The sequence below is a fragment of the Mobula birostris genome, chromosome 1, assembly GCF_030028105.1.
Source record: "Mobula birostris isolate sMobBir1 chromosome 1, sMobBir1.hap1, whole genome shotgun sequence".
In the NCBI taxonomy this organism is placed as follows: Eukaryota; Metazoa; Chordata; class Chondrichthyes; order Myliobatiformes; family Myliobatidae; genus Mobula; species Mobula birostris.
The window spans coordinates 131,195,480-131,219,273 of NC_092370.1; the positions used below are offsets into that span (position 1 = coordinate 131,195,480).

At 41.6% G+C, this 23,794-nt stretch overlaps 1 protein-coding gene across 2 annotated transcripts in view; it reads right to left on the bottom strand.

Moving 5' to 3' along the window:
- The window catches only part of LOC140199885 (protein disulfide-isomerase TMX3-like), a 162,643-nt gene that overhangs the window by 93,806 nt on the left and 45,043 nt on the right, over positions 1-23,794 (bottom strand). For both annotated transcript variants that reach the window (XM_072262397.1, XM_072262392.1), the window contains exons 6-9: positions 22,355-22,435; positions 20,829-20,928; positions 13,091-13,168; positions 61-127 (exon numbers count right to left, since the gene is read on the bottom strand). In XM_072262397.1, coding sequence (XP_072118498.1) covers positions 61-127; positions 13,091-13,168; positions 20,829-20,928; positions 22,355-22,435 — 326 coding nt within the window. The remainder of the gene's footprint in view (positions 1-60; positions 128-13,090; positions 13,169-20,828; positions 20,929-22,354; positions 22,436-23,794) is intronic.

Consider the following 23,794-nt stretch of genomic DNA (forward strand, 5'->3'; position numbering starts at 1 on the left):
TTCCATATAAATAGCATTCACACAGCTTTGAAGAAAAAAAAACATCTCTTCTTTACTCACCATCATACGTGTAGTAGGTTTCATCTTTGAACACCAACACAGCGGGAAGCTCCTGGACAGTGATATCCTGGTGGAAAAGTATCACAGTAAACTCAGAAGGGTTTGAATATTCTGTAGTGAAGTAATAGCACTTCTGCAAACCTGCAGTAAGAGCCCTTTTTAAAAGAGAGGGAAGTAGTCAATGAATTTTGTGAAAACAAAAAAAGCAAAGATTTTTAGAAGCAATTCTGATAGAATACGTACGTCATCTTTTTGGATGGTGGGCATTTAACAAGGATACTCTCAACCAAGTTAACCTTGCAGAACCTTCCTCACTGGGGAAAGTTGCAACTCAGCTGGGCACTGATGTCTAAACTAGGACAATACTCTATAAAAATCATGATGCAACAGACTGGCATGGTAATCTTCACATAAACATACATGGCCATAAGCATAATCCCTGGGAATGTTCCATTCCTCTAGCTAGACAGAGCTACAGAAAAGTCTGCACAACCATATACAGGCACAAGTAGCCCTGACAGTCTCTAGTATTGACTTTGAAGTCTAGAATCAGGAAAAGGCTCCTAAAAATGCCAGAAGTAACAGTAGGCCCAAGAAGGAGTCCTAAGAGATTGGAAAAGAAAAGGCAGAATGAGAGTAAACTGATGGCAAGCAAGAACAAATTATGAAAGACTAGTGAAGGGGAAAAAGTCCTTTATAAATACGGATGGAATAACTAATGATGCTGAACAAGCAAACAGAATAAAAATTCTTTGCGTCCATCTTCACAGACATAAAAAAAAACATATGTCTTGCTTTCTTCGTACTTGCACTTAGGTGCTGGTCCCAGGACAGGTCCTCTGGAATGATAGCACGAAGGAATTAAAATTTGATGACCCTCTCCACTTCTGATCACCTCTGGTTTTCTTCTCCTGCAGTCAATAATCAGCACATTGGTCTTGCTGAATTCGACTGCGATTGTGTTGTGGCACATTGAGTGAGAGCAACATAAGACATAGGAGCAGAATTAGGGCATTCAGCCCATTTAATCTGCTCCACCATTCCATCATGGCTGATTTATTATCCCTCTGAACCCCATTCTCCTATCTTAACCCCATTTGCTTTCTCACCCTAAGTAATCGCCTGTTCTTGATTTGTTTGTTATGCCTCTCCTGATTACCACCTATCACTTCCTCTCAGCTGATGAATCAATGCATCTCAACAGCTCAGTGTTGGAAAACTCCTGGAAGAAATTGTAGTAGTAGTATATAGCATGCATTTTGGGTGGTGAACTTCACTGTTCATCAAATTGGTTTGGAAGAATCTTAAACCAACAGAAGAGATAGACCTATTTGTCCTCATCCTCAACAGTTTATTCATGGCAGAATCTATCCAGGATAACATCAGTAGAAATGAATACTATGTAGTCACGCACAAACGCACTACTAAAGAAACACTCGGAGGCAGAGACAGCTGAACTCAGAATGCCTTTACAGATTCAAAATCGTGTGCTTAAATCTCCCCTCCCATGGACTCCTGCGACCCGCGGGGCGGACGTGATGTCAGACTATCTCCGGAAGGTCCACCCCGAGCGGGTAGTTCCAAACGTGCTACCACATGTCTGCCCGCGGCTCCTGATGGCGGGTCGAGTCCCCCATGTGCCGGCCGCCATAACCATTCAGTTCTGCAGAGGCGGTCTGTCCTAACATCTTTCATTATGTTGTATTGCTTCCAGCTGTGTAAATTGGGACAGATTCATTGTAGTTCAGGCAGCTCAGAACTGGGTATTAGTGAGCCAACAACAGGAACAATGTTCAGCATGGAAGTTGGTAGTCTCATGCCACAGGTACTTTACTGTCTCCATCATGCATGACATAGAGCTAAATAATCTAACAAACAGATCCAATCAAAATTCTGCAGAGTTTCCAAAATCTAATGGAATAGAATGGTGGATAATTAAAATCATTAACAGGAAAAGCCAGTTCCAAAACTCCTGCATCCTCAGTGACAGCAGGGCCCAGGGTGAAAGTGCTAAAGGCTTGGCTGAAGCAGCTGCAACTAGGTTCAACCATGCCAATGAACTAACAGAGTACATACAGCATTACAGATTTTTTAGCCCACGATGTTGTGCAAACCTTTTAACCTACTCTAAGATCAATCTAAAGCTTCCCTCCTACATAGCTCTCCATTTTTCTATCATCCATGTGCCTGCTAAGAATTTCTTAATCGCTCCTAATGTAGCTGCCCAACACCACCACTCTTTGTATAATATACTTACCCCTGAAATCCACCCCCCATATTTTCCCCCAGTCACCTTAAAATCGTGCCCCTATGTATTAGCCATTTCCGCCCTGGAGAAAAAAAAAAGTCTCTCTGTCTTTCTACTTAATCTATTCCTCTTATTATAACAGAGCTTTCTTCAGAAATTCATGCCATCAAGTCATCTAGACTTCAGCTATTTGTATTCACTCCATGTTATCAAGAAGTGGCCAATCAGTACTGGATACCACAAAAAATATGGGTGGAAATAACTCTCCAGCTGTAGCACCGTAGACCTGTGGTCCTGAACAAGTTGAACGTCTGGCTAAGCTGTTGTAGTGAAGTTACAACTATGGAAATTATTCAACCATGTGGAAGACAGGCACAGTATGCCCTGTTCATGAAATGAAATCCAATCCAATTTTGCTGGGAGCCCTAATGAAGGGTCTTGGCCCAAATTGTCAACTGTTCATTCCTTTCCATGTGTATTGCCTGGCTTGCTGATTTCCTCCAGCATTTTGTGTTTGTTCCAATTTTGCTAATAATCACCCAGACTATTTTCACTCAGCAGCAATGTGACGGTGATGTCATTAACACGGGCAATAAAATGGCATTCACTAACTAATAGTCTGCTTAGACAGTTTGGGTTTCAGCAGGATGATTAGGCTCTATATCTAATCACCCTCTTGAAATCCAAACTAGGTGTTGCTAAGCACAGTATTGGTGAATGATTCAAACATGGACCAAAGTGCTGAAGTACAGTGAGAAAGGATTTGATCACGTATGGCATGAAGAAGCTCTGGTTATTATCCTTCAACCATCAGGCTCCTGAATTAGCATGGAGAACTTGACTGAACTGAACTCCTAACTGATTCCACAACCTATGAATTCACTTTCAAGAACTCTGCAACTCATGTTCTTAGTGAGTTTGTTTGTTTGGCTATTTTATTTAAATTATGTTTTATTTTTATTTATTTTTCTATTTCTTTTAAAATTTTGTTATTATCTATCTATGTGCTTCCTTGCTTGCTTGTCTTCTTTTGGAGATTGTCAGTCTTTGTTTGTAATTTTTCACTAATTCCATTTTTTTTGTTTTACTGTGAATATCTGCAAGAAAATGAATCTCAGAGCAGTAGATGGTGACATAAACATACTTCAATAATAAATTTACTGCAGTAGAAGTTTAGGGCAGAGTCCAAGATCCAAACACCTTCAGTTTCTTCAATAATGAATGTCCTTCCATCACAAGGTCTTAAGAGGGCATGTTCACAGATGTTTGCACAAACATACAATTCTCTTCAGTAAATTAAGAGAACATTATTGCCATGCAAAAGGAAAGCAACATTCATGGTTGAGAGCAACACACAAAAAATGCTGGAGGAAATCAGCAGGCCAGGCAGCATCTATGGAAAAAAGTACAGTCAACGTTTCGCGCTTCTAGCATTTTGTTGATGATGCTTGTATTTCCAGCATCCGCAGATTTTCTCTTGCTCATGATTCATAGTTGAGAAGCAGCATTTGCATCATAGAATTATCAAGCAAAGATCATCTCCAGCAGAGGGAGAGTAACTATCTATCTCTTTTATAAAGTTCTCACTGTCAGCATCTGAGAAGAATGCGGCATGGGATGGTAAGAAACAAAACTAATTGCCTCTCCGCAACTAAAAACTAATTATTTGTCACCAGTAATAACAAGTATTCAATCTGCCATACTGAGAAGTCCATACAAATATTTAAAGTTTCTGGAGAGGGAGAGCACCAGATATAGGTTAGGAATACCCAAATTTAAGTAACTGAAACACACTGCAATGTTATGTCTAAAGCCCAGCTTCTCCAAATGCTTACAATATTCGTTAGATCAGAGTAAGAAATGCACCTTCCAGTAACTGGTTTGCATTTGTTTGGTCCTCCCAATTCGTGTATCAAATAGCTATAGAAGGTCAATTTAAATTCAGTCTCATGCATCTATCACACCACCAGTAGACCTGTTTACCTCACTATTAAACATAGGCATTATAGTCATATGTAGAAAATACAGCAGTTAAATGCATGCTCAGAAGTCTATTTTTTTAAGATTTTGTTTCCGATTTCTTTCTTTTTTGCAGAATCAGATAATAATAGATGACTGAGTGAATTATTCATTTATAAAATACTAAAATATGCCTTTGGATATTTGTACTACATTAAAAGTACCAGAGACTTTTCCTCCCAGGGAGAAAATGGCAAATATAAAGTGCATAATTTTAAGGCGATTGGAAGAAAGTATAGGTGGGAATGTCAGAAGTAAGGGTTTTTACACACGCACACACTCACAGGAAAGTGTGTGGAATACCCTGTGAGTGGTGATGACAAAGGCAGATACATTAGGGACATTTAGGAAACTCTTAGCTAGGCACATGGATGAAAGAAATATCAGGTCTATGTAGGAGGGTAAGATTAAGTTAATCTAAGAGCAGGTTAAAAGGTCAGCACAATATTGTGAGCTGATGGGCCTGTATTGTTCATTACTGATCTATATTCCAAAATTATTGGTTTAAGGGGGTAAGAAAGTCAGCAAGAACATATTAAATTCTTCCCTAAATATCATTCTGCACAGTCTGAAACAAGCTCAGGCAAATCAACCAAGGTGGATATTGAAACAAAGGTGTATGAGGAAGACTAATACCATTTTCTTCTCCTGTCCAGATGTGTTAACAAACTGAATACTATTTTTAGCTTAAATAATAGTTTTCAGTGTGCTGATTGCCAGCTGGTGTGTCTGTTATGAAGTGACTGTTAGCTGCAAAACATGTCAATGCATTCTTGACCGATGCTAATGCACAATACATCACTAACATCATAAAATTGTACAGCACGAAAACAGGTCTTTAGCCCATCACATCAGTACAGAGCATCAAATACCAATTCACACCTATCCCATTTATTCCAATTGTAATCTCATCAATCCACCCCCCCCCCCCACCGCCCCTTAACATCAGCATTTCTCCTGTAACCCACTCATGCTAGGGGCAATTTAAAGTAGTCAATTAACTGTTTTGAAGAGGAATGTGAGAAAATTAAAACTGGAGTAGCCACATCAGGATTAGAACCAGAGCGGTTACTTTGAAGACATTTCTGTTAAAAATCAAAGTCTCATTGTGCTATGTGCTGTTTCCATGGTTATGAAACCAGCCATGGTTAAGGATGTAATGCTGAGGCTTTATAAGGCATTAGTCAGACTGGAGTATTGTGAGCAGTTTTAGGCCTATTATCTGGGAAAGGATGTGCTGGCATTGTAGAGGGTCCAGAGGTGGTTCATGAGAATGATCCCAGGAATGAAAAGGTTAACAGATGAGAAGCATTTGATGGCTCTGGTCCCATATTCACTGGAGTTTAGAATAATGAGGGGAGATTTCATTGAAACCTATTGAATACTGTAAGGCCTAGATAGAGTAGACATGAAGAGGATGATTCCTATAGGGGGAAGGCTAGGGCCAGAGGGCACAGATTCAGAATAGAAGGATGTCCTTTAAACAGAGATGAGGAGGAATTTCTTTAACCAGAGGGTGGTGAATCCGTGAAATTTACTGTCACTGACGGCTGTAGAGACCAAATCATTGGGTATATTTAAAGTGGAAATTAGTAGGTTCTTGATCAGTAAGAGTGTCAAAGATAATGGGGCGAAGGCAGGAGAATAGGGTTGAGAGGGACAATAAATCAGTCATGATGCAATGGTGGTGCAAACTCACGGACCTGAATGGCCTGTCTTATGGTTATGAGAAAAACCAAAGACTATGCTGAAGAGTGAAATAGTTAAGCAAGAGGTCTGATCATGAAACACCAGGCCCTTGAGAACAATGGTGTCCTTGTATGAATTGAGCATCCAACATTAATGGTCAGAAGTAACCAATCACACACTCCCCTGTATCTGATTGTAAATGGAAGGTGATAGTGTTGGCACAAAGATGGCAGAAATGGATTGGACTTGGACTAGACTGTCAATACGGAACAGACCCACAGGATGAGAACAGAAAGGAGCACAATGGGAGCACCTGGTCCATATGGGATACCTGGCCGAGTACAGAAGACCTGTGCTGATCAACTGGCTGGTGTGTTCACTGACATCTTTAACCCCTCACTTTGGCAGTCTGAAGTACCTACCTGCTTCAAGCAGCCTTCAATTATACCAGTGCCTAAGAATAATGGGGTAACCTGCCTCAATGTGTATAATCTGGTTGCACTTACATCCACTATGATGAAGTGTTTTGAGAGGTTGGTGATAAAACGCATCAACTCCTGTCTGAGAAGCGACTTGGATCCACTCCAATTTCCCTACCGGCACAACAGGTCACAGCAGATGCCATTGCATTGGCTCTTCACTCAACCCTGGAACATTTGGACAGCAAAGATGCATACATCAGGATGCTCTTTATCAACTACAGCTCGGCAGTCAGTACTATCTTGCCCTCAAAACTAATCAATAAGCTTCAAGACCTTGGCCTCAACAGATCCTTGTGTAATTGGATCCTCGATTTTCTCACTCACTGACCCCGTAAGTTCAGGATTGGCAACAACATCTCCACAAACTCCATCGGCACAGTAGAACACAAGGCTTTGAATTTAGCTCCGTTTTACTCACTTTACACTTATGACTCCTCATGCCATATTTAAGTTTGCTGACGACACCACAGTCAATGGCCGAATCAAAGGTAGTGATGAATCAGCATATAGGCGGGAGACTGAAAATTGGGCTGACTGGTGCCACTATAACAACCTATCTCTCAATGTCAGCAAGAGCAGGGAGCTGCTTATTGACTTCAAAAGCAGGAAAATGGAAACTTATAAGCCAGTTATCATCCGGGTTCAGAGGTGGCAAGGGTCAGCAACATGTAATTCCTCGGTGTTGAAATTTCAGCAGACCTGTCCTGAATCCAGCACTTAAATGCAATTAGGAAGAAAGCATGGCAAAACCTCTACTCCCTCAGGAGTGTGCGAAGATTTGGACTGACATCTAAAACTGAAGAACTTCTATAGATGTGTGGTGGAAAGTATATTGACCGGTTCATCACTGCCTGGCATAGAAACAACAGTGACCATGAATGGAAAATACCACAAAAAGCAGTAGACAGCCCAGTTCATCACAGGAAAAACCCTCCCCACCACTGAGCACACCTACAGGGAGTTTTGTCACAGAGGAGCAGCATTCATCATCAGGGTCTGTCAATATCCAGGTCATACTCTCTTGTTGCTGATGCCATCAGGAAGGAGGCAGAGGAGCCTCAGGACTCTCGCCACCTGGTTCAGCAACTCCTATTATCCCTCAACCATCAGGCTCTTGAACCAGTGGGGATAACTTCATTCAACTTCATGTGCTCCATCATTGACTGAATGGACATACAGACCTCCAAACAGTAGTAAGCTTGTGGTCTACAAATTACAATGGGAGATACAAAGTGCATGCTAAAAGGACAATGTTGTAATAGTCACGGGGGATTTAAATATGCAGGTAGATTCGGAAAATCAGGCTGGAGCTGGATTCCGAGAGGGGGAATTTCTAGAATACCTATGAGATGGCTTTTTAGAGCAGCTCATGGCTGAGCCCCTAGAGGATCAGCTATTCTGGATTGGGTATTGTGCAATCAACCGGAATTGATTAGAGAGCTTAAGGTAAAAGAACCCTTAAAGGAAAGGTCGAATGGTCGAATTCACCTTGAATTTTGAAAAGAAGCTAAAGTTAGATGTATCAGTATTACAGTAGAGTAAAGGGAATTACAGAGGCATGAGAAGAACAGCTGGCCAGAAGTGACCGGAAAAGAACACTGGAAGGGATGATGGCAGAAAAGTAATGGCTATTATTACTGGAAGCAATTCAGAAAACACAGGATATATACATCCCAAAGAGGAAGAAGTATTCTACAGGAAAGATGACACAACTGTGGCTAACAAGAGAAGTCAAAGCCAACATAAAAGCCAAAGAGAGAGCATATAACAGAGCAAAAACTAGTGGGAAGTTAGAGGTTTGGGAAGTTTTTAAAAACTAAAACTAAAAAAGTCATTAAGACGGTTACGATGGAATATAAAAGTAAGCTAGCCAATGATATTAAAGAGGATACCAAAAATTTCTTCAGATACATAAAATGAAAAAGAGGCGAGAGTGGATATTGAACCTCTGGAAAACAATGCTGGAGAGGTAGTAATGAGGACAAGGAAATGTTGGTCAAACTGAATAAGTATTTTGCATCAGCCTTCACTGTGGAAGACACTAGCAGTATGGTGGAAGTTCCAGGTGTTATCAGGGATCATGAAGTGTATGAAGTTACCATTATTAGGGAGATGGTTCTTGGGAATCTGAAAGGTCTGAAGGTAGATAAGTCACCTGGACCAGATGGTGTACACCCCAGCATTCTGAAAGATGTGGCTAAAGAGATTGTGGGGGTATTAGTAATGATCTTTCAAGAATCACTAGATTCTGGAAAGGTTCTGGAAAGGTTCTGGAAGACTGGAAAATTGCAGATTTTTTTTTAAGGTAAAAGAAGAGAGAGAGGCAGAAGAAAGGAAATTATAGGCCAGTTAGTCTGACCTCAGCAGTGGGAAGCTGTTGGAATTGATTGGTAAGGATGTTGTTTTGGGGTACTTGGAGGCACATGACAAAACAGGCCATAGCATGGTTTCCTCAAGGGAAAATCTTGCCTGACAGATCTGTTGGAAATCTTTGAAGAAATAGCAAACAGGATAGACAAAGGAGAATCAGTTGATGTTTTGTACTTGGATTCTCAGAAAGCCTTTGACAAGGTGCCACACGTGAGGCCACCTAATAAGCTACGAGCCTATTGTATTGCAGGAAAGACTCTAGCATGGATAAAGTAGTGGCTGATTGGCAAGAGGCAGAGTGGGAATAAAGGGAGCCTTTTCTGGTTGGCTGCCGGCGACCAGTGGTGTTCCACAGGGGTCTGTGTTGGGACCAATTCTTATGTCAATGATTTGAATGATGGAATTAATGGCTTTGGTGCAAAGTTTGCAGATGATATGAAGATAGGTGGAGGGGCAGGTAGTTTTAATGAAATAGAGAGGCTACAGAAGGTCTTAGAAAAAATGCAAGGTTTGACTATTTTCTAAATGGAGAGAAAATACAAAAGAAAACTGAGGCGCAAAGGGACTTGGGAGTCTTTGTGCAGGATTCCCTAAAAGGTCAATTTGCAGGTTGTGTCTATGGTGAGAAAGGCAAGTGCGATGTTAGCATTCAAGAGGACTGGTTGGTTGGTTGTTCGTCCATCGTTGACGTCGATGAGGACCTCGACACCATTAAGATGGTGTCGAGACTAGCGCGTGATTTGGATTTAAGTGAGGGAGAGTTGCGCAGCGTCAGCCTCACTCTCTCTTCCCAATTCCCATCTGGATCCAGTGGCAAGACAGAGTCGAGACGGCTGGAGATGGGACTAGGCGCAGTGGATGACCAGGACGTCTTCTGTGTCTTGTCCTGCTCTATACGTTCCACGACGCTTGCAGAGACCGCCTTCTTGACCGTTGGACCTTCCACTGGTCTCGTCCACTCGATCTGCCGGAGTCTGTCTTCACATGCTGGGATAGGGAACTTCCTATCTCACCGAGGGTTTGAGACCCGTCGGCTACCCTCACCTGGTTTAGCCAGCTTGTCGAAGCCGTTGCCCAGGGTGTGGCTGCTGTCGCATGCAAACAGCTACGGGGAGCCACAGGTGAGAGCTGAGTGCCAGGTGGGGACCAAAGGTGGACTAACCGCCCTGAAAAGGACGCGACATGTTCCCCCACCAGAGGTGCTACCCCTCCCTGACACCCCATACACCCAAGAGGACTAGAATACAAAAGAAAGGATGTAATGTTGAAACTTTACAAAGCACTGGTGAGGCTTCACAGAGTATTGTGGGCAGAGTTGGACACCTCATCTTAAAAAGGATATGTTGAAACTGCGGAGGGTTCAAAGAAGGCTCATAAAAATGATTCCATGATTGAATGGTTTGTCATATGAAGAGCATTTGATGGCTTGGGGCCTGTATTCACCAGAATTCAAAAAATGAATGGTGACCTTATTGAAACCTATCAAATGGTGAAATGCCTTGATAGAGTGGATATGGAGAGGATGTTTCTTATGGTGAGAAAGTCTCAGACCAGAGGACACAACCTCAGAATAGAGGGGCATTGTTTTAGAACTGAGGTGAGGAGGAACTTCTTTAGCCAGAGAGCAGTGAATCTGTGGAATTCTTTGCAACAAGCAGCTGTGGAGGTCAAGTCTTTAAGTATATTTAAGGCAGAGGTTGATAGGTTCTTGATTAGTCATGGCATGAAGGGATAGGGGGAGAAGGCTGGAGACTGGGGCTCAGAGGAAAAATAAATCAGCCATGATGAAATGCCAGAGCAGGCTTAATGGACCAAATAGCCTAATTCTGCTCCAATGTCTTGTATCTTTCTAGGGCTGTTCATCTCATGTTCCCAATATTTATTTATTATTTCTTTTTTGTTTTGTCTTTGCACAGTTTGTTGTTGTTTGCTCATTGATTGTTTGTCTGCCCTGTTGGGTGCGGTTTTTCGTTGATTCCATTATGGTCCTTGGGTTTACTGAGTATGTCCGCAAGAAAACGAATGTCAAAGTTGTTTACGGTGACATTACGTGTACTTTGGTAATAAAATTACTTCAAACTTTTGAAATGTGAAGTATTCCAGCATTTCCTGCATTACTGGAATTCAGAGTCAAAACACTGTTGATGTTGGAAATATGAAACCAATGAGGATGCTGGAAATTCCCGACAGGTTAGAAACACCTACGTTAGATGTTGATGAACTTGCATCAAATCTACATAGCTAATCTAGCTAGTTGTGACATACACAGGAAAGGCTGGTTATGTAACAACGTTGAATTTGAGCCATTCGTTCGTTATGTGCCATTTCGTATGACGTGGGTGATCATGTTCTTTCCATGACCATGTCTGCTCCTGACAAATTTTTCTACAGAGTCAGTTAGCCATTGCCTTTTTCTGGGCAGTGTCTTTACCAGGTAGGTGACCCCAGCCATTATCAATGCTCTTCAGAGATTTCTACCTGGCACCAGTGTTCGCATAACCAGGACATGTGATATGCACCAGCTGCTCATGTGAACATCTCAACCTGCTCCCATGGCTTCATGTGACTCTGATCAGGGGGTCTAAGTAGGTGCTACACCTTGCCAAGGGTGACCTGCAGGCTAGCAGAGGGAAGGATCGCCTTACACCTCCTTTGGTAGAGAGGTAACACCACCCCACCACCCTTAGATGAGGAAGCGGAAGAGTGTGTTAGTAAGTTTGCAGATGACACAAAAGTTGTTGGTAGCGTGGACAGTGTAGATGGTTGTTGTAGGTTACAACAAGTATCAGATAGGATGAAGAACTTGGCTGAGAAGTGGCAGATGGAGTTAAATCCAGTAAAGTATGAAGTAGTTCACTTTGGAAGGTCGAACTTCAAGGCAGAATACAAGGTTAACGGCAGCAGTCTTAACACTGTGGAGGAATGGAGTGATCTTGGGGTTCGTGTTGATAGATCGCTAGAAGATACCATGCAAGTTGATAGTGTGGTTAAGAAGGTATATGGTGTGTTGCCCTTCATTAGTTGGGGAATTGAGTTCAACAGTTGCAAGGTAACCTTACGACTCTATACCACACTTGGAGCATCGAGTTCAGAGGAGATTTACTAGGATGATGACTGAATTAGAAAGCGTACGTTTCCAGGATAGGTTGAGCAGCTAGGGCTTTTCTCCTTGGAGGGGAGGAGGATGAGAGCTGAATTGACAGAGGTGAACAAGATTATAACAGACATAGATTGAGTGGAAAGCAAGATACATTTTCCCAGGCCAGAAATGGCTAATACAAGGGGGCATAACTTTAAGGTGTTGGGAGGAAAGCATAGAAGGGGGATGTTAAAGGAAAGTTTTTTTTAAATATATAGAGTGGTGGGTGCATGGAACAGGCCATCAGGCATGGTGGTGGAGGCAGATACATTAGGCACATTTAAGAGAATCTTAGACACGTAGGTACATGGATGAAAGAAAAACTAAGGGCTACTGTAGGAGGGAGGTATCAAATTGATTTTTGAGTAGGTTATCATGTTGTCACAACATCGTGGGCCAAAAGGACTGTACTGTGCTGTAGTGTTTTGCATTGCCTTAACTCATCGTGTTAAATTTGAGTTAACTAAAATGAAAGGTAAGCTCATGAATTATGACTGAAGTTATTTTTAGCTTGTTTTTTTTTGCTGTCTTTGACTATAATTTCACTGATAGAAGTGCCTTATTTATATATTTTTATATAACAAGTCACCATTCACCAAAAAGATCAACTTTGATATCACTATTCACTTTGATTGATTTTTCCCCCAGAACTTCCACAAGTAGCTATAATGTAAGGTATTGACTAGGTAAATCAATATTTCAGGAACCAAATTATACATCCCAAGCTCCCTGAAGTATCTTGAACTCGCATTGCAGGAAACTTATTTCTTCCACAGTGGTCAGATTTCAATTCATTCATGCAATTCTCTTTAAGTGTTAACTTAGCAGTAATGAAATATAATAAATAATGTATATAAAGAATTAAACTACAATATGAATAATTCTATGACTCAAACATGAAAGGTGAGAAACTTTATAAAAATAAAAACTGTTCACCTGTAGCATAATTGAAACCATTTTGAGAAGGGGAAAAAGGGCCACAATGATGCTGCTTTGAGGTCCTTCTAGCTATCTCCCGCATAATGGCATTTACATCACGGAACAACTATCACTGGGCTTCCTCAAGTAACTTGAGAAGTTTACCTGCGGCAAAGCATCCTCTGAAGCAGAAAAGAAGTAGGTGTACACAATCATTTCTGAGGCCACTTCAAAGAACTTCTCCTGAAGGGAGCAGAATGCCAAATGATTAATGCCAAATAATTCTCCATTTTCCCTTTCCATTAAACAAAAAGAATCTTAGCAATTTCATAAAAATAATTAACATGTTTCCCCAGATTCACTCATTGTTTACTGATTAATAATTGTTAAATACATTCATGATTCAGAGACATAGGACCACCAGCACTTTTCAGTGCAAATGCTGACAAGTTTCTGGAATTGTGTGCGTACACAGAGTGATGAATTAACAGAGCAAGATTGGTAGCTGGTATCAAGTGGCAGAGAGCTACTTGCTGGGAGTTCCAGCACTTAAGGGTAGCACAATAATGTGGCAGTTAGCACAATCACTCTAAAGAGCAATAATCACCAATCGGGATTCCATTCCTGCCTACGTCTGTACAAAGTTTCTGTGTTCTCCCCATGACCATGTGGGTTTCCTCTGGTTGCTCTGGTTTCCTCCCACATTCCAAAGGAATACGTTTTTGGTTTGTAAGTAGTGGATATACTATCAACACACATCAAAGTTGCTGGTGAACGCAGCAGGCCAGGCAGCATCTCTAGGAAGAGGTACAGTCGATGTTCCGGGCCGAGACCCTTCGTCAGGACTAACTGAAAGAAGAGCTAGTAAGAGATTTGAAAGTGGGAGGGGGAAGGGAGAGATCCAAAATGATAAGAGAAGACAGGAGGGGGAGGGATGGAGCCAAGAGCTGGACAGGTGATTGGCAAAAGGGATATTAGAGGATCATGGGACAGGAGGCCCAGGGAGAAAGAAAAGGGGGAGGGGGGGAAACCCAGAGGATGGGCAAGGGGTATAGTGAGAGGGACAGAAGGAGAAAAAGGAGAGAGAGAAAAAGAATGTGTGTATATAAATAAATAACGGATGGGGTACGAGGGGGAGGCGGGGAGTTGATTTTGCCAATCAACTGTCCGGCTCTTGACTCCATCCCTCCCCTTCCTGTCTTCTCCTATCATTTTGGATCTCCCCCTCCCCCTCTCAAATCTCTTACTAACTCTTCTTTCAGTTAGTCCTGACAAAGGGTCTCAGCCCGAAACGTCGACTGTACCTCTTCCTAGAGATGCTGCCTGGCCCGCTGCATTCACCAGCAACATTGATGTGTGTTGCTTGAATTTCCAGCATCTGCATCTGCGTTTTTAAGTGGACATACTATGTTGGTGCTGGAAGCATAGCAACATTTGTGGTTCCCAGCATAATCCTTGCTGATTTGATTTGACGCAAACGATGCAGTTCACTGTATGTTTCAATGTAAATGTGACAAGTAACGCTAATCCCTTTAATCTCTAGAATAATTAATTTCAGATCTTTATTATACTTGTTGAATGATCAATGAGTGAAAGCACAAGGCCTAAGCTCAGGAAAGTCTGTGCATCAAGTTATTTCCTTGCTATTTCATTCAACGATGCAATGTAATGTTAAAACACTAGAGGAACTGATCAACATTCTGCTACGCTAACACACTGAACCATACAAGTTTACAGCACGAGGCCATTTAGCCCAGAATGTTGGTATTAGCTTTACTGGAACAGCTGAAAATGATGTCAACTGTCTTCCCCCATTTTTTTTGCAATGCTTCAACTGTCTGTACCTCAGTAAGTTCTTACAACTTAGCTTCCATACTGCAAACAAAAATATTTAAAACAATAGCGTTTGAATTCTTCCTTTAGCAAATGGTCAACCTTCCCCCACTCCCATCGCAACACCTCTGCACAGATTTAGTACTTGAGGAATGTTTTTCACCAATTTGTTACCAAAATCTTATTTTTCCATTAATAAATCTCCACTTGGTCTTCTCTACTCCAATGGAAATTGTTCCAGTGAATTTCGTTCAACTATTATTTCCTACATCTAGCAATCAATCTGGTAAACTTCTATGATGCCTTTTGCTCCTTTAACAAATTGATCTGTACAAATTTATAGTTACTTTATATTTGTTATCCATTCTTCCCATTTAAAAGCTAAAGATCCTTTTATCATTTTTCAATGTCTAAATTTGTTAGCACTGACCTTTGGGTTCAATCATTCCAATTCCTTTCAGCAATACCAATTTATCTAAACTCATCCCTGATCTGGATGAGCTCCTTACCAACAGTACCTCATTGCCAATTTTATCAAAACTTCTGTATCTGTGAACTTTTAGCCTTTTATCAAATGATCCAGCTGCCTAAATTAACCTGAACATTTCTAAGAAGCTCATTCATTTTATAGCATGATTTTGAATTCTAAGAGCACGTAACAAGACCAGACTCACTGTCCTAAAATTACTCAGTTTAAAGGACTGGAGGTGTTATAATTGAATGTATGAAGAATACAGAACATGGTAGGTGATGTTGTAGCACAGTTTGAGATTGGCAGGTATGACATGAGCAGTGATGCAGTATGAGAGAGAGAAGATAAAGTCAGATGTATCAGTATTACAGTAGAGTAAAGGGGTTTGCAGAGGCATGAGAGAGAAGCTGTCCAAAATTGATTGGAAAGGGACACTAGCAGGGATGACAGTAGAACAGCAATGACTGGAGTTTCTGGGGGTAATTCGAAGGTGCAGGATAGATGAAGTATTATTCTAAAGGGAGGATAAGGCAACCATGGATGACAATGGAAGTCAAGCACAAAAAAAAAAGCAAAATAGAGGGCATATAACATGTCAGAAAAATAATGGGAATTTAGAAGTTTTTAGAAACCAACAGAAGGCAACTAAAAAAAACACAAGGAGAGAAAACAAGAGAAAATCTGCAGATGCTGGAAATCCAAGCAACACATGCAAAAACACACAATCCTAATGAAGGGTCTTGACCTGAAACTTTGACTGTACTCTTTTCCAAAGATTCTGCCTAGCCTGTTGAGTTCCTCAAGTATTTTTGTGTTACAAGGAGAGAAGAGTTGAAATGAGAAGATAAGCTAGCCAGTAATATAAAAGAGGATACCAAAAGATTGTTCAGATATATAAAGAGTAGAAGAGAGGCGAGAGTAGATATCCAACCACAAGAAAATTACGCTGGAGAGATAGTACTAGGGAACAAAGAAATGGTGGTCGAACTTAATAAGTATTTTACGTCAGACTTCATGTGGAAGGCACTAGCAGTATGCCGGAAATTCAAGAGTGTCCATGGGCAGAAGTGAGCATAGTTGCTATTTCTAAGAACAAGGTGCTTGAGAAGCTGAAAGGTATGAAGGTAGATCAGTCACATGAACCAGGTAGACTACAGGTTTCTTTAAGAGGTGGTTGGGGAGATTGTGGAGGCATTAGTAATGATCTTGGAATCACTAGATTCTGGAATGGTTCCGGAGGACTGGAAAATTGCAAATGTCACTCCACTCTTTAAGGGAGGGAGGGAGGCAGAAGAAAGGAAATTTCAAGCCAGTTAGCCTGATTTCACTGGTCGGGAAGATGTTGGAGTCTATTAAGGATGAGGTCTCAGGGTACTTGAGGTACATGATAAAGTAGGCCAGATTCACCTGAACCAGCATGGTTTCCTTAAGGGAAAATCTTGCCTGACAAATCTGTCGGGATTATTTGAGGAAATAACAGGCAGGATAGACATGGGAGAGTCAGTGGATGCTGTTTACTTGGATTTTCATAAGGCTTTTGACAAGGTGCCTCCATGAGTTTGCTTAACAAGATAAGAGCCCATGGTATTACAGGAAAAATACTAGCATAGATAAAAGATTGGTTGACTGGCAGGAGGGAAGAAGTGAGAATAGAGGGGGTCTTTTCTGGTTGGCTGCTGGTGACTAGAGGTGTTCTGTAGAACTCTGTATTGGGATTCTTTTCACATTACAAATCGACGGTTGGGATGACAGATTTGATGGCTTTGTGGCCAAGTTTGCGGACAAGACAAAGACAGGTGGAGGGGCAGATAGTGTTGAGGAAGCAAAGAGTCTGCAGAAGGACTTAGTCAGATTGGGAGAATGGGAAAAGGAGCGGCAGATGGAATATAGCATTGGGAAGTGTATGGTCATGCACTTTGGTAGAAGGAATAAATGCATACAATATTTACTAGGGACAATATTTGCAAAGGGACTTGGGAGACTTTGTGCAAGATTCCCTAAAGATTAACTTGCAGGTTGAGTCAGGGTAAGGAAGGCAAATGCAACGCTAGCATTCATTTTGACAGGACTAGAATATTAGAGCAAGGATGTGATACTGAGGCTCTACAAGACATTGGTCAGACTACATGGAGTATTGCGAGCAATTGTGTGCTCCTTATCGAAGAAAAGAGGTGTTGGTATTGGAGAGGGTCCAGAGGAGGTTCATGAGAATGAGTCCAAGAATGAAAGAGATAACGTATACGGAGCATTTGATGGCTCCGAGTCTGTAATCGCTGGAGTTTAGAAGAACAAGGCTGTATTTCATTGCAACTTAGTGAATATTGAGAGGTCTGGAAACAGTGGATATGGGGGAGGATGCTTCCTAAGTAGGTGAGTCTAGGACCAGAGGGCACAGCCTCAGAATAGAGGGACATCCATTTAGAACAGAGATGAGGAGGAATTTCTTTTAGCCAGAGGGGAGTGAATCTGTGGAATTCACTGCCACAGATGGCTGTGGAGGCCAAGTCATTGATTATACTTAAGGTGGAGTTTAATAGGTTCTTGATTAGTCAAGGCATCAAAGGTTACCATAAGACCATAAATAGGAGCAGAATTTGGCCATTTGGCCCATTGAATCTGCTCCGCCATTTCATCAAGGCTGATTCATTTTCTCTCTCAACCCCATTCTCCTGCCTATCCCCGTAACCATTCACATCCTGACTAATCAAGAACTTTATCAACCTCCACCTTAAATACACCCAATGACCTGGCCTCCACAGCCACCTGTGGCAACAAATTCCACAGATTCACCACCCTCTTGCTGAAGAAATTCCTCATTTCCATTCCAAATGGACGTCCCTCTACGAATGAGCCCTCTGGTCCTAGACTTCCCCCTCTATAGGAAATATCCTCTCCACATACACTCTATTTAGGCCTTTCAACATTCAATAGATTCAATGAGATTCCACCCCTATTATTCTAAATTCCAGCAAGTACACGCCCAGCGCCATCCAACGTTCCTCATACGATAACCCTTTCATTCCTGGAATCATTCTCAAGGGCCTCCACTGAATCCTCTCCAATGTCAGCACCTCCTTTCTTAGATAAGGGGCCGAAAACAGCTCATAATACTCCAAGTGAGACCCCACCAGTGCCTTATAAAGCCTCAGCATTACATTCTCGCTTTTATATTCTAGTCCTCTTGAAATGAATGCTAAAGTTGTATTTGCCTCCCTCACCACCAACTCAACCTGCAAGTTAACATTTAGGGAATCCTGCACGAGGACTTCCAAGTCCCTTTGTACCTTGGATTTTTGAATTTTCTGTCCATTTAGAAAATAGTCTGCATTTTTGTTTCTTTTACCAAAGTGCGAGACCATACACGTCCTGACACTATACTCCATTTGCCACATCTTTGCCCATTCTCCTGAACTGTCTCAGTCTTTCTGCAGCCTCCCTACTTCCTGAACACTACCTGCCCCTCCACCTATCTTTGTGATGTCCACAAACTTGGCCACAAAGACATCAATTCCATCATCCAAACCATTGACATATAACATAAAAAGGTGCAATCGCAACATCAACCCCTGCAGAATACCACTAGTCACTGGCAGCCAACCAGAAAAGGTTGCACTCTTTGCATCCTGCCAATCAGCCAATGCTCTATCCATGCTAGTAACTTTCCTGTGATAACATGGGCTCTTAACTTGTTAGCAGCTTCCTGTGTGGTACCTTGTCAAAGGCCTTCTGAAATTTCAAGTTCACAACATCCAGATTCTCCTTTGACTATCCTGTTCATTATTGCTTTAAAGAATTCCAAAAGAGGGGAGGAGAAGATGGCAGCGCAACGCAGCGCGCGCGGCTGCTCAGAAATGATATCGTATTTGTAAGTAGGCACCATGCACAATCCTGATTTGATGGAGACAGACGTGAGAAGCACAGAGGAACATCTGGAGAAACTTCTGAAATGCCTGCTTCGCTGCCGCTGCTTCTGTGCGATCGAGAATCTCCGGAGGGGAAGGCCCCAAATCCTCGGCTTTGCCTATTGCTTGGCGGCCGGGGCCGGGGTCGAAGTGCTCGGAGTCGGAGGGCTGATCGGAGGCTCGAAGTTTTTGGATGGACTCAAGAGTTGGCTGCATCGGCAAGTTTGCAGCGCTGGAAGCGCATGGCAAGGAGAGTTTTTTCTTCCTTCTACCGTCTGTGTGAGATGATGGGACTTTTTTTTTACAATGCCCATGGTCTGTTCTTTATCAAATTATGGTATTGCTTTGCACTGTTGTAACTATATGTTACAATTATGTGGTTTTTGTCAGTTTTTCAAGTCTTGGTTTATCTTGTGTTTCTGTGATATCACTCTGGAGGAACATTGTATCATTTCTTAATGCATGCATTAGTAAATGACAATAAAAGAGGACCGCGTGTCCTCATAATCCAATCTAAATCTAAAGATTCATCAGGCAAGATTTTCCCTTGAGGAAACCATGCTGACTTTGGCGGCCTACTTTATCATGTACCTCAAGTACCATGAGACCTCATCCTTAATAGACTCCAACATCTTCCCAACCAGTGAAATCAGGCCAACTGGCCTAAGATTTCCTTTCCTCTGCCTCCCTCCCTTCTTAAAGAGTGGAGTGACATTTGCAATTTTCCAATCCTCCGGAACAATTCCAGAATCTAGTGATTCTTGAAAGATCATTACTAATGCCTCCACAATCTCCCCAGCCACCTCTTAAAGAAACCTGTAGTCTATCTGGTTCATGTGACTGATCTACCTTCAGATCTTTTGGCTTTTCAAGCACTTTGTCCTTAGTAATTGCAACTAAGCTCACTTCTCCCCATTGACACTCTCAAATTTCCAGCAAGCTGCTACTGCCTTCCACAGTGAAGACTAGCGCAAAGTACTAAGTTCGCCCGGCATTTCACGACATACACCGGTGATATTAAACCTGATTCTCATTCTTTGAACCCCATTACTATCTCTCCAGCGTAATTTTCCAGCAGTCCGACATCTAATCTCACCTCTCTTTTACTCTTTCTATATCTCAAAAAACTTTTGGTGTCTTCTTTGATATTATTAGCTAGCTTACCTTAGTATTTCATCTTTTCCCTCCTTATGGCTTTTTTCTTTGTCTTCTGTTGTTTTTTTTAAAAGCTTTTCAATTAGAGAGTGAAAAATGTATCAAAGCAATAACTTATTAAAGGTACAGAGTGAAGGCAGGAAAATAGGGATGATAGGGATAGTAAATCAGTCATGATGGAATGGCGAGTACACTCAGAGGGCCAATTCTGTTCCAATGTATTATCATTTCCAAGCACATATTTGTACAGCATTGGTTGGGCTAGCATTCAGTCCTAAAACCAGCATGCTTGAAAGAAAACAGCAAGGTTTGATATTCTCTTGAGCAGCACAATGTCCATGAGACAAGAGACACTTGTATCCTTTCAATCACACATGATAGAAATCATTGATTTCTCTGGATTGGTCAGTGTAAACAGGATAGACCTTGAGCAAAAGTTTTATTTACATTTATATTCCTCAAAGTTTCTAAAGTTATTGCATGCAATTAGGAAAAGGTGATCAAAGCAGCTCTATGTTTAAAATAAATACTATTTTCATACCTTCAGTGGAGATTCACCTCCAACATAAACATAGAAAACCGGATGCCTCTTTTGCCAATGGTCAAAAAGTTGAGGAGTGGTAAGTGATCGCACCAGTGGCCTATTAATAAAACGAACGAAAAAAGTATCAAAATAATAACTTGTCAAAGTTCAAGTGAACATTTATTGCTGGTTTCACATGCCACACTTACATGCGATTGACTTGGGTGCACAATAAATTAAACTCTTCAACCTTTCCCGATGCAGCCACTGTTCGTATGACTTACATTTCCTTGCTTCTATTTAACAAACACCAAAAACATGTCTATTCTAAAGGACAGACCCGCAAATTTAACACATAGATTCAATTAGATTATATGCAAAACTAAAATACAGTGAAACTTCATTACTCAGGCAAGCTTGGAACAGAGTCCACTACTGGAAATTATTCCAATTAACACAACACTTTTTTTTGGATGTTACTCAGTATATTTTCCAGTCAACCTCAAAAGTTTCACAAGAGAACACAGGAACAGGGACCTTGGCAAGAGAGGGAGGGTGGAAATTAATACCCAGTGAGCCAGATGCCAAAACACAAGGACTTCTGAACAAGTAGATAGAGTATTATTTGAGCATTGCTGCAAATTAAGTGGAATCAGATTGAAAGATCCGGCAGAAATTAGTCATGGACATTAGCCTCGCCAGCACTGAGGACATCTTCAAAAGCCAATGCCTCAGAAAGGACCCCCAACTAGTCAGGACATACCCTTTTTTCATAACTACCATCAGACAGGCAGTATAGGAGCAAGAAGATTCACAGCCAACATTTTAGGAACAGCTTTTTCTCCTCGTCCTTCAGATTTCTGAAAGGATAATGGACTAATGAACATTACCTCACTATATTTGCTTACTTATTTAATGTTTTATATACATTTTTTATTGTAGTTTATAGTATATTTTATAAATTGCACTGTACTGCTGCAAAATATTTTATGACATATGTCAGTAATAATAAATCTGATTCTGAATGACATACCTAGGAAAGTGCCATACCTTTACAAACATCCACCCTTCACTGAACTACCTCTATTCACTTTCCATTCAATCTCAAGGACTGTTGGGTCTGAAGGCTCCTCATCATCTGACCCAAATTCTGATTTGCTTTGAAACAGCTTTGGCCTGTTCTCAAATTTTAATTCAAAATGTTCAAATTAGGATGACGAAATGAGGAATGTGTAACCCTTTTTCATAGCTTTGCATGTAATTCATTAAATACAGCTGACACAGACACTTCAACTTCAAATTCTCCTGCTTTTTCTGCTTTGCATGATCTTTACATCCACCCCAAGGGAGTTATGGGGGAAAAATGGGCACCTAATGTGTCATCCAAAAGTTATGACCTTTTGATAATCCAGTACTCACTCAAACCTTTAGCAGAATACAACTTAGATTTTTGTCCTCATTTCCCTGTGTGGGACATCAAAGGCCAGAGTGCTTCCAACTCAACTGACCCAAGATTTTAAAAGAAAACTGGCCATTTTACTCACCCTGACACCCTGTTAGCAAATTCAATTATATCTTCTTTCGTACGAGGTCCTCTGTAATTATAGGCAAGATCTCCCTTTAATCTGTCAATACAAAAGACACATTCTGATCAAGTGCAAACGCCACAACTTATCAAGCATCACCTCTTGATGCAGGTGAGTAACTTCAAAGGACAAATTCTAGATGAATTCAAAAGTATAAGATTACAGGTGTCTCCCCGCTTTTCGAACGTTCGCTTTATGAAACCTCACTGTTACGAAAGACCTACTTTAGTTACCTGTTCTCGCTAACAGAAGGTGCTTTCACCATTACGGAAAAAATCAGCGCGCGAAAAAAATCAGCATGCGATAAAAAAAATCAGCGCGCGCCCTGAGGAGCCGCTCTCCCCCGGATTCGGAATGGCATTCTCACTGACATTGCTTAAACACGTGCCTGTGAGCAGCCGTTAGCAAGTTCTAAGGTATTGGAAAAGCCTGAAAGAGCTTGTAAGGGTGTTACAGTTAGCGTAAAACTAGACATAATTAAGCGTTTTGATCGTGGTGAACGAAGTAAGGACAAAGTGAGTTTGGCTTGTGGAAGTTGAGAAGATGATGTTGAATAAGTTTTGGCATCCCATGACCGAGAACTGAAGATGAAGAGCTGATGCAATTGGAAGAGGAAAAGATAACAATTGAAAGCGAATGCAGTGCGAAAGTGAAGTCATCCAGGAACTGAACGTGAAGCAACTGCGTGAGATTTTCACTGCAATGATAAAATACGACTTTAAATTTGAAAGGGTACGTCGGTTTAGGGCATATCTGCAAGATGGTTTGAGTGCTTACAAAGAACTGTGTGATAGAAAAATGCGCAAGGCTAAGTAGTCAAGCAAGCCTTCCACATCAGCCACAGCAGACGACGAACCTCGACCTTCGACATTGAGGCAGGCAGACATAGAAGAAGATGACCTGCCTGCCCTCATCGATGATGAGATGACACCCCAGTGTCCCACCACCCCAACCCCCGGGCCGCGGACAGATACCGATTCGCGGAGAATGCAGCAGTAGCTGGAACGCACTCAGCATATCTTTAAGAAAAAAAGCCGAAATAAACAAGCTAATTAATTAGGTAAACAACAGGAATTCTGCAGATGCTGGAAATTCAAGCAACACACATCAAAGTTGCTGGTGAATGCAGCAGGCCAGGCAGCATCTCTAGGAAGAGGTACAGTCGACGTTTCAGGCCGAGACCCTTCGTCAGGACTAACTGAAGGAAGAGTTAGTAAGAGATTTGAAAGTGGGAGGGGGAGGGGGAGATCCAAAATGATAGGAGAAGACAGGAGGGGGAGGGATGGAGCCAAGAGCTGGACAGGTGATTGGCAAAGGGGATATGAGAGGATCATGGGACAGGAGGTCCGGGGAGAAAGACGGGGCGGGGGGGAACCAGAGGATGGGCAAGGGGTATAG